The following is a 10,459-nucleotide window of genomic DNA, read 5'->3' on the forward strand; positions in this document are numbered from 1 at the left end:
CTGCTCATTGTTTGTGTGGCTGCTGTGCGTTTATCACCGCTTTAAGAGGCACCCAAGAAGCTCAGAGCAGCTGGGGGGCACCAGGAGCACCCACAGTCCCTTTGCTGCTTTACAGGGTGGAGAAGACCACCGCACGGGGTTTTTAGGGAAACGCACTGCTGTCAATACCCTGGTCCTCCCCGTACACACCAGGAGGGGACCTCATCCTTCAGATGTGGCACCGAGTGGCAGGGCTTGGTGACAGGACCCAGGTCAGGTTGGTGGTTGGACTTGATGACCTCAAAGGTCTTTTCTCACCTAGATCATGTACCCCCAAGGACAGGGAAGCTCTCCTTCATGTGAGCATCCCATTTAGCTCCCCCCAGAAGAATCCAACACAGCCCTGTTAGATCTTTAAGGACAGAGATGTGATTTGTGTCACCCCATCCTCCCCCCAAGAGGAATAAAAGCAGCAAGGAGGAAGAAACTTTCATAAAAGCATTTATTGGGTTAGAAATCCCGTGCCATTTCTCTCTGCAGATGGATGCATCTCCATGCAGCCCCCAGAAAGCAGCACAAATTCCTGCTCCATGTGCCAGGAAGACTTGCTCCATGCATCTCCTGCAGCCCTCAATTAGTCAGAATATACCGATCTATTGTTAGAAAAATACTAGTTGAAGCAGCAAATACATAGTCCAGAAGCATTTTACTGTGCCTCTCATTGCTTTGCGTCCCTGGCTCTCGTTCATTTGGTATTGCCCAGGAGGCTTCTCCTTTGGGGGCAGCTACCACCATGACCTGTGGGCAGCATGACCTAAATCACACATTTCCAGTCCTCAGGGCACCTCCGGGGTGCAAACACTCAGGGATTCATCGTGCAAATTCCTCTTCAGCCTGAGCACGAGGATGCCTGTGGTGAAGCAAGGTGGTACCAGGAGCAGCTCCACGCCGGGAGCACGAGCGGAGGCGCCCGACCCAAAAAGTCATTTATCGCCTTTATTTTTCGCTGCCTCACAGCGAGCCGTTGGAGGGGAGGCGCCTCTTTATCTGGAAGCGCTCACACTTCTTGTACTTCATGGTCAGCCCGTACTGAGGGGTGAGGTCCACCGCCTCACCGGGGGCCAGGCTGAACTCCAGCTGCTGCAGCAGGGTGGTGAGGAAGAGGAAGACCTCCCAGCGGCCGATGGACTCGCCGATGCAGCGCCTCCTCCCCAGGCCAAACGTCAGCACTTTGTCGCTCTCCGTCCTGTTGATCTCGGTCCCGGCTGCGTTGAGGAACCGCTCGGGCTTGAAGGCGGAGGGGTCCTGCCAGAGCTTCCTGCAGCAGAAAGGAGAGACCTGAGCGAGCTGCTGGGGACAGCAGGCAAAGAGAGCCCTCTTTGCGAGGAGTGTTGCAATGTTGTCTCATTTCACCACCCTGAAATGTTGGCAGCCTGCTGTGGCCCCTGTTCCCCACCCGAAATGCCAGCTGCATGTCAGCCCCTATCAGCTCAGCCCATTGAAGCCTCCACTTCAGCCCCGGATTGTGTTTGCCTACGCAGATACCAGGGACGGCTGAAATCAGCACGTAACATCTAGAGAGGTCCTGTGCCTCCAGCTGAAATGGGAGCGCAGGAATCGGGCAGGAACTTTGACAAAGGAAGGATGGAGACCTGAGGGATTTCTCATCTTGCATCCCCCCTTAAAACCTCCCGACCTGTCCCAGCCTGGCCATGCTGTGTTTTTTTCCAGCACCTTAACCAAGGAACTGCCGCTCAGATATGGGGACAGACCATGCTCCTGTGGCAGAGCAAAGCTTCTGACCCAAAATACTCGGTCTGGGACTTGATCAGACTTTTAAGGACAGATCCGTGCAATCTTCATCCCAAGCAAGCCGACTGCACCCCAAACAGGAACGCTGTGGTGTACTCACTCGTCGTGGTTCACCTGCCACTGGTTGACGAACACGCAGGTGTCCTTGGGGATGTAGTAGCCGTTCAGAGCAGTGGCTTTCGTCGTCCTGGAAGAAATACAGGCAGAGGGGAGAGATTCAGAGGAAACTGACAGCCTCATGGTGAAACAAGCACAAGTTCTGGAGGTGCTGTTTGCTGGGACCTCCAAAACCCCAGTCAGCACCTACCTGTGTGGGATGGTGAAGGGCAGGAAAGAAGAGTGCCTGAACGTCTCCAGGATGAAGGCTTCCGTGTAGGGCAGCGTGCCTCGGTCCGACAGCCGCGGCCTCCTCTCCTGGCCGATGGTCTGATCTGTGGGAGGAGGGGAGGAGAAGCTGCTTGGGGCCAGCCCTCGCCTCACAGGTCCCAGCCCCAAAGAAACGGGCTCGTCAGCTCACCCAGTTCAGCCTGGATCCTCTTCTGCATGTCAGGGTATGAGGCAGCATACATGAGGCACCAGGACAGGGCGGTTGTCACGGTGTCAAAGCCTGGATGGACACAAAGAAAGGCATTTAGCTACCGAAAGGCAGAATATTCACAAATCCCAGCACCCCGCATGGTAACACACAGCCTGGGAGAGCTTCCCTTCAAAAGCCACCTCCTGTACCCATGACTGCCTGTGAGCCCAGCATCAGCTCCAAAGCCCCAGGCACAGCCAGGGGAGGGGGCTGCACCCACAGAGATGGCCTCACCTGCCCCAAAGAGGTCATTGACGATGGCAATGATGCTCTGGTTGGAGGGCTGGAGGTTGGTGTCCTCCCCTGCTGTCTTTCTCTCCTGGCAGTGCCCGATCAGCGAGTCTGTGATGTCCCTGATGTGCTCCTGGGGAAGAGCCAAGGGGTCAGAGGCACCAGGGCAGGTGAAGCCTCCCGTTACCCAGCTCCAGGAGGCACCAGCTCTTCCTTCCCTCACGAACACAAAGGGGGATGCTGGAGGCAGGGGGTGCCAGGTTCAGCACCCAGCAAGGGGCAGCGGTGTTTGGTGGAGGACAGGCTGCAGAGCCAAGCTGGTGGGATCAGCTCCGTTAGGGAACTGAGAACCAGCTGCAGCAAAACCATCAGCTCAAGAGGCTCTACCGCATCCCATAAGCAGCAGAATTTGATTTGGGCTTCCTCCTCAGAAGCTCAATTTCATTAAGCACAAAGCTCTACTTCTGTGCCCTCTTCTAATGATTTCAATGAATGGGACCATGACAAAAAGAATGCAATAAGAGAACAAGCAGCAAAGTGAGGGAAAGCTTTGCCCCAGAACAGCATCCGAGCTCTTACCTTGTTAAAGGTGGCGTAATGCTCCTGGACAATTTTCTCTATGAACATGTTGAAGCGCCTGTTGATGTCCTTAAAGAGATCCATGGAGCGGCTGGGCAGGTAGCGCAGCAGCGGGATGAAGTCCGAGGGGTTGCCAGAAGCCGCCACGTCCCCAAATTCGTTGCTGTCGTTGACCAGGCTGAGCAGCTCCTGGTCATTGTGGTCGTAGCGCTTGCCGAAGCACATGGCGCAGATGACGTTGGCCACCGAGACCACCAGGTAGCGGCACGGGTCGAAGCTCTGCTGCTCCTCCATCACCTGCAGGAACTTGGTGACCAGGTAGGCAGCCTCCTTGGAGACGTGCTCCTCCAGGAGGCAGCTTGAGGACGACGTGGGGCTGGCGGCGATGGAGAAAGTCTTCAGGGCGTTCTGAGCCAGCTTGCGGCGCGCTTTCCACACTTCCCCCGCCTCGGGGCTGAAGGCCAGGCTCTGCCCGTTCGCGATGAGTCGGAAGCTGGGGAGGTCGGGGCGCCCCATGAAGTCCTCCCCTTGCCTCACCAGCGCCTGCCGCAGGGTGTCCAGCCCGCTCAGCACCAGCACGGGCTGGGAGCCGATGGCCACCTCCATCACGTCCCCGTACTTCTGGCTCAGCCGCGTCAGGGCCAGGTGCGGGTCCTTCCTCAGCTCCAGCACGTTGCCCACCACGGGGAGCCCGCGGGGACCCGGGGGGGGCTTCAGCCCCTTGGGCACGCGGCGCCGCAGGGGCTGGGTGAGCAGCAGGAGCAGGCAGAAGACGGTGGCCGCCAGCAGGACCTCGGTGGCTGAGACACCCCCGGCGCTCCTCACCAACCCCATCGCAGCCTCCATCCCCGCTGCCATCGAGGATCCTAGGGGAGAAGGGCAGCAATTAGGGAGGGGGCAGTGAGGACCCTACAGAAGCCCCCCCTGCATCCCACAAGCGCTAGCTCCCAGCAGGATGCTGTCAGGGTGTTTTTTGGGGGGATTTCCAGGGGGGGTCCCTCTCCCAGCGGTGCTCACCTCGGGGCGCAGCGCTCCCTCGGGGGCCCGATCCCGCCGCCAGGTACGGTGCGCCCCGCCGGCCCTGCTTTATATGCATCGCCTCCCGCCCCGATTGGCCGGGCCGCCTCCCCCCCCCACGTGACAGAAGCCTAATCAAAGCTGCCGAGCGGCCAAATTCCCGAACAGCCCCCCCGGGATTTACGGGACCCCCCCCCGACCCCTCCCCAGCGCTCCCCGGGGGCCGCCCCGACGGGGCGCGCGGCACGGCGCCGGGGGCGTGCGCGGCACCGGGGGCTGCAGGGACACCGGGGGCTGCAGGGACACCGGGGGGGGGACACGGAGGTCCCGGGGGGGGTGACAAGGAGGTCCCGGGGGGGGTGACAAGGAGGGGACATCGCGTGCGAAGCGGGAGGGAGGTTTGGGCACCCTGGCACACCACCGGGGAGCCGCTTAAAGGAGCCGCAGCCCCACGGGGATCCGCGAACTCGCCGGGGGGGTGTGGGGGGGGGCACGCACCGGCTCCGTCCCGCACCTCTCGGGGCTCCCCCACCCTGGACGTGCCCTAAAATGAGGGTCCCGGATCCATCCCGATCCCCCCAAGACCCCCGTGGGGGATGCGGGGCAGGTCCACGGGGGGCCACGTCGCGGGGAGGGGGGGGGGCGGCGGGGGTGGGGGTCACGGCCGGGGCTTGCGGGTTAAAAATTGTCCAGGTTCGCGTGAGAAGCCGCCGTGCCCTCTGTCCCCCCCCCCCACCCCCGGCCCCCGGGGACAACGGGGGCTGGGGTCACGTCGGGGGGCGGAGGGGGGGGGGGGGGGGCAAGGGGACAGCATCGCGTGCGAAGGGGCCGGGACGGACCTGGGATGGTCACTCGTTGTCACGCTATGGGTGTGGGGGGGGGAAATGGCTTATAAAGGGCCAGGGCGGTGGCCCCACGTCCAGGAGCCCGGCCCGGGGTCAGGGTGGCGCCGGCCAGGATCGCCCCCCCCCACCCCCCCACCCCGCGCTCCATCCCCTTCCCCTCCTCCCGCAGCGGGTAACGGGGCTCGGTCCCACTTGTGAGCCCCCCATAGGACCCGGGAGGGGATGGGGGGGCTCAGCAGTGCCACCGCGCTTGGGGACATCCCGGTGACAGGGGACACGCAGGACACGCAGGGCATGCAGCCCCGTCCCCCTCTATAGGTACCTCTATAGGTTCCCGCCGTGCACACGCACCTTGCACACCCACAGCTGCTGCAGCCGTGCCCTTTCAGCACCCACATCCCCCGTGCCCACCACCCGCACCACGCCATTGGGGTGTTTGCCATCCCCAAAACCTTTTATTTATTTTATTATTTTTTCTTTTTTTTTTTTAGGGTTTCCCACGTATTTGAGCGAATCCCCCCCGTGTCTCCGCAGGCGTCCTGTCCTCCCCACGCAGGGCTGGGAGGCATCTCCCGCGTGAGCCGTCCGCACGGTGCCTCTCGTTAGCGTGTGCAATTATTGGGCTGAATTTTAGCAGCCTGGGTTTTGTAACTGTCCCTGCCAAGCGTTAATGAGCCTACTCACTGCTATTAATGATCCCGCTTGGGCCAGGTGTTGAAAGCCCTTTATTAAATATTAGCTCAGCTTCTACCTGGGCACGATTCCCCCCGTGCTTTCCAAAGAACGGAAGAAAACTTGGAGGAAAAAAAAAAAAATCCCTCCACCTAACGAACAGCCCCGCTCCCTCCGGCTGAGCCAGGACCCTGAGTGTCCCCCACTGGGGTTTTTTGTTTTTTTTGGAGAGGGGGGACAGGGTCGTGGGGCACAGCCCAGGCAGCGGTCGCGTGCCGTGGTCAGGAAGCGTGCCAGCGACTTCTCACGCAACCCTGGCCAATCGTTAACCTGAGGCTGGCCCCGGCCGCGAGGTCCTGCCACCGTGGGACACCAGTACCCTGCTCGTCCTCCCCGGCGGCGTGCTGGAGCTGGGGGACGTCTGCCCTGGGCTGCGGGGCTGGCTCCGGGGGCTCGGCCCCCTCTGTTAATGGATAGCTGTCCCATGGGTCCTCCTCGCCGTGACCCAGCAGATAAGCACCCGGCTGCTTGTTTAAAGCCTTGAGTGGAGCAGGAGGCAGGAGGAGAGGAAGCCATCCGGGGGTTTGGGACCCCCTCTCCTCGCTCTGCTGGGACCCCAGCCCTCTGTGACCTGAGGACCTGCAGGTAGGCGGGGGTGTGTGCGTGTGCGGCTCTGAGCACGGACGTGGAAGGTTTTAAAGCTGGCTGGGAGGATTCATGCTATGGCTCTCCCTGACCTCTTTGGGGTTCCCTGTGCTAATCCTGCACCTCGCTTCCCGATATCTCCTTCTAGATGGCAGCAGGGATGGAGGCTGCATCAGGGCTGGCAGGGAGCCCCAGCAGTGTCATGGCCACCGGGGTCCTGCTGGTGGCCGCTGCCTTCTGCCTGCTCCTGCTGCTCACCCAGCCCCTGCGGCGCCGCGTGCCCAAGGGGCTGAAGCCCCCCCCGGGTCCCCGCGGGCTCCCCGTGGTGGGCAACGTGCTGGAGCTGAGGAAGGACCCGCACCTGGCCCTGACGCGGCTGAGCCAGAAGTACGGGGACGTGATGGAGGTGGCCATCGGCTCCCAGCCCGTGCTGGTGCTGAGTGGGCTGGACACCCTGCGGCAGGCGCTGGTGAGGCAAGGGGAGGACTTCATGGGGCGCCCCGACCTCCCCAGCTTCCGACACATCGCGGATGGGCAGAGCCTGGGCTTTAGCCCCGAGGTGGGGGAAGTGTGGAAAGCGCGCCGCAAGCTGGCCCAGAACGCCCTGAAGACTTTCTCCATCGCCGCCAGCTCCACATCGTCCTCCAGCTGCCTCCTGGAGGAGCACGTCTCCAAGGAGGCCGCCTACCTGGTCACCAAGTTCCTGCAGGTGATGGAGGAGGAGCAGAGCTTTGACCCGTACCGCTACCTGGTGGTCTCGGTGGCCAACGTCATCTGCGCCATGTGCTTTGGCAAGCGCTACGACCACAACGACCAGGAGCTGCTCAGCCTGGTCAATGACAGCGAGAAATTCGGGGAGGTGGCAGCTGCTGGCAACCCCTCGGACTTCATCCCGCTGCTGCGCTACCTGCCCAGCCGCTCCATGGATCTCTTCAAAGATTACAACCAGCGGCTCGTGCGCTTCCTGCAGGTGATTGTCAAGGAGCACTACGAGACCTATGACAAGGTGAGAGCTTTGGGGACCCCCGCCTGCCCCAGAGATGGGTCCCACTCTGTGATGGGGACTTGGTTGTCCTCCCGCAGCCGAGTGGCCATGGCCATCAGTGTTCCTGCAGATATTGCTCCATCTAGGAGTACAGCCTGTCCAGCTGTAACCTCTTCGTGTTGCAGGCCAGTACACATGCTCCTTGGTGGCCTTGTGTGCTAAGAGCAGTTGGTTGGGCAATATTCTGACCTGTCAGCAAGGCTGCTTGCACAGGTGCCCTGCAGAGCCACCTCCTCATTTCCATTGGCTGCAAAATCAGTAGGGACCACCACGGGGGCTGAAAGATGATGTTCTCCAGTTGGTAACCCAATGCTCTGCTTGGCCACTGGCTTCTCTTCTCTTCTCTTCTCTTCTCTTCTCTTCTCTTCTCTTCTCTTCTCTTCTCTTCTCTTCTCTTCTCTTCTCTTCTCTTCTCTTCTCTTCTCTTCTCTTCTCTTCTCTTCTCTTCTCTTCTCTTCTCTTCTCTTCTCTTCTCTTCTCTTCTCTTCTCTTCTCTTCTCTTCTCTTCTCTTCTCTTCTCTTCTCTTCTCTTCTCTTCTCTTCTCTTCTCTTCTCTTCTCTTCTCTTCCTCAGGACAACATCCGAGACATCACCGACTCCCTCATCGAGCAGTGCCTGGATAAGAAAGAAGCCAGCACCGCCGCGCGGATCCCTAATGAGAAGATTGTCAACCTGGTCAATGACCTCTTCGGAGCAGGTATCTTGCCCCACTGCTCCCTCAGCTACAGCAGGTCACCTCGGGCTCCTCACCTTACAGCTCTGACCCCAATTGTCCAGCACCAGGTGGCCACTTTGGGTCCAAGCACCCGTCCCCCTGCTCTGGACCTTCTTAGGACACCCCCAGAGACCATGTGGGATATTAGGTCTGGAAGGAAGCTTCAGGAACAAGCCAGGGGCACGGTTGGTAGCTCGGTCAGGGTGGCTTTTCCTGGTTGAGGGAGATGTCTGCTGCCTGATTCACCCTTAAGTAGCTCTGTGGAAACTCCCCCACTTCCAAAGAAGTTGAAATCTTACACAAACCTGGCATAACCCCAGGGCGATTCTGGACAAATGAGAACTGAACCTTTTAGCAAAGCTTCCTTTCCTCCAACAGGATACAAACCCAAGCCCTACGGCGTGCCCGGGATGTCCTCTCCCTTGTTAGCCATCCACGTGTCGGTCCGGCAGCGAGCTTAGCACGTATGGGGTCATGCATAACCCGTGTTGTGCATGACACTCATGGGGTCTGCACGATCTCCCCCATCCACCTAGGCTTTGAAAGCGTGACAAACTCCCTGTCCTGGTGCCTCATGTACCTGGTGACGTACCCCAACATCCAGAAGAGGATCCAGGCCGAACTGGGTGAGCTGATGAGCCCAATTCTTTGGGGCTGGGACCTGTGAGGTGAGGGCTGGCCCCAAGCAGCTTCTCCTCCCCTCCTCCCGCAGATCAGACCATCGGCCGGGAGAGGAGGCCACGGCTGTCGGACCAAGGCACGCTGCCCTACACGGAAGCCTTCATCCTGGAGACGTTCAGGCACTCTTCCTTCCTGCCCTTCACCATCCCACACAGGTAGGTGCTGCGTGGGGACGGGCTGGGCTTGCCGGGGGGAGGACCTGAGGCCCCGTGGTGCAGCCTGCCCAGCAGCAGAGCAGGGAAAATTCTATCAATTAGTACAATAATGGCTTCATCATGGACACAGGGAGCTCACTGCACCCATGCAGGGCAGTGTGGGCAAACGTTGAGTCCGTGAGGATGTGGAAGAGCCTTTTTGATTTCCAAAACCTCACAGCCCTCTCTTCTCCCCCCAGCACGACCAAGGACACAGTGCTGAACGGGTACTACATCCCAAAGGGCCGTTGTGTGTTTGTCAACCAGTGGCAGGTGAACCACGACGAGTGAGTACCTGCAGAGGCAGAAAACCTCCTGCTTTAAGGGAAAAAGGGGTGGGTAAGGGGTCTACTAAACCCAGGGATATCCTAACTGGCTCCCAGGAGAGCCCCCCTGCGTACATGGCCAGGAGACTCCATCTCAGCACCTGACCTTCTCCACCCCAGGAAACTTTGGAAGGACCCACACGTTTTCAACCCGGAGCGTTTCCTCAACGCCGAAGGGACCGAGGTGAACAAAGAGGACGGGGAGAAGGTGCTGATCTTCGGCCTGGGGAAGAGGAGGTGCATCGGGGAGTTCATCGCCAGGAGGCAGGTCTTCCTCTTCCTGACCACCTTGCTGCAGCAGCTGGAGTTCAGTGTCCGTGACGGCAGGAAGGTGGACATGACGCCGCGCTATGGACTGTCCCTCAAGCACAAGCGATGTGAGCACTTCCAGGTCAAGCAGCGCTTCCCCATGGTGAGCCTGAGCTGAGCAGTGGGCTCATCCCCAGCCGTGGGTGCCCTCGTACCAGCCCCGGGGCTGGCACAACCTTGCAAGGCCACACAATAAACTGAAGCCATTGAAGCACCCCTTTTATCTTGTTTGTCTTCTACTGTTTTCCTCCCTTTTCATTTCCTGGCGTTTCTGCTGTTGGATATTCCATCACATTTTTAATGTGTTTTTAATTGCCCAACTGAGTTGTCATGTCACTCCGAGACCCCATTCAGGGGAGGTTTGTCTTTAACTCAAGGCACGTTAGTGCCTCTTTGAGAATCTGCCAGAAAACCTCGTGTATCAGGGGTTCTGCTGCTGCTCAGATTCATTTTTCAGTAAAACGAGAGGGGTTGTTAAGGTGAGCTGGGCTGGAGGAGCTCTTCAGGGACCAGCATTTTGGAGGAGAAGGCTCACCAAGGCCAACAGGCAGCAATATGGGAACAAGAATGAGTGCAACACACAGCTCTTGAAGCTGTTCCCATGGGCCAGGATGCCAAACCCTGGCCGATGAGAGCTCCCTCCAGGTCCGAATGCCAGGCCCCAGCAATGGCACGCACACAACCCTGCATTGCACAAAAACTTCCAAGAAGGGAGACAAAACAAAAGGGAAGGAAACGGGGAAGCCGATTGCCCAAGAGCTCGGGGAGATTCCAGCAAGAGCAGGGAGGTGTTCGGACCCGTTAAACAAGCAAGGGAGTAGCTCTTTGTCTC

At 59.5% G+C, this 10,459-nt stretch overlaps 2 protein-coding genes across 2 annotated transcripts; one reads left to right on the forward strand and one right to left on the reverse strand.

Moving 5' to 3' along the window:
• Positions 1-467: 467 nt before the first annotated feature.
• On the reverse strand, positions 468-4,327 carry LOC101790812 (cytochrome P450 1A4-like). The gene is made up of 7 exons (XM_027466425.3): positions 4,196-4,327; positions 3,179-4,044; positions 2,603-2,732; positions 2,309-2,398; positions 2,099-2,222; positions 1,892-1,978; positions 468-1,297 (listed from the first exon to the last, which is right to left on the reverse strand). Exons 1-7 carry the CDS (start codon positions 4,272-4,274, stop codon positions 991-993), a joined length of 1,683 nt encoding a protein of 560 aa, XP_027322226.2. The 5' UTR covers positions 4,275-4,327; the 3' UTR covers positions 468-990.
• Positions 4,328-5,989: 1,662 nt separating this feature from the next.
• Positions 5,990-9,843, forward strand: LOC101791001 (cytochrome P450 1A5-like). The gene is made up of 7 exons (XM_038185204.2): positions 5,990-6,357; positions 6,506-7,363; positions 7,976-8,099; positions 8,654-8,743; positions 8,830-8,953; positions 9,193-9,279; positions 9,439-9,843. The coding sequence occupies exons 2-7, from the start codon at positions 6,506-6,508 to the stop codon at positions 9,743-9,745; spliced, it is 1,590 nt and encodes a 529-aa protein (XP_038041132.2). The 5' UTR covers positions 5,990-6,357; the 3' UTR covers positions 9,746-9,843.
• Positions 9,844-10,459: the final 616 nt, after the last annotated feature.

Source organism: Anas platyrhynchos, chromosome 11 (genome assembly GCF_047663525.1).
Source record: "Anas platyrhynchos isolate ZD024472 breed Pekin duck chromosome 11, IASCAAS_PekinDuck_T2T, whole genome shotgun sequence".
Taxonomy (NCBI): domain Eukaryota; kingdom Metazoa; phylum Chordata; class Aves; order Anseriformes; family Anatidae; genus Anas; species Anas platyrhynchos.

Coding starts and splice junctions, on each gene's coding strand:
- LOC101790812 (XM_027466425.3), bottom strand. CDS start 4,274: ATGCATATAAAGCAGGGCCGGCGGGGCGCACCGTACCTGGCGGCGGGA. Junction 4,045..4,195: donor AGGGAGCGCTGCGCCCCGAG/GTGAGCACCGCT, acceptor CTTCTCCCCTAG/GATCCTCGATGGCAGCGGGG. Junction 1,298..1,891: donor TGGCAGGTGAACCACGACGA/GTGAGTACACCA, acceptor TTTCTGCTGCAG/GAAGCTCTGGCAGGACCCCT.
- LOC101791001 (XM_038185204.2), top strand. CDS start 6,506: ATGGCAGCAGGGATGGAGGCTGCATCAGGGCTGGCAGGGAGCCCCAGC. Junction 8,954..9,192: donor CCCTTCACCATCCCACACAG/GTAGGTGCTGCG, acceptor TTCTCCCCCCAG/CACGACCAAGGACACAGTGC. Junction 9,280..9,438: donor TGGCAGGTGAACCACGACGA/GTGAGTACCTGC, acceptor TCTCCACCCCAG/GAAACTTTGGAAGGACCCAC.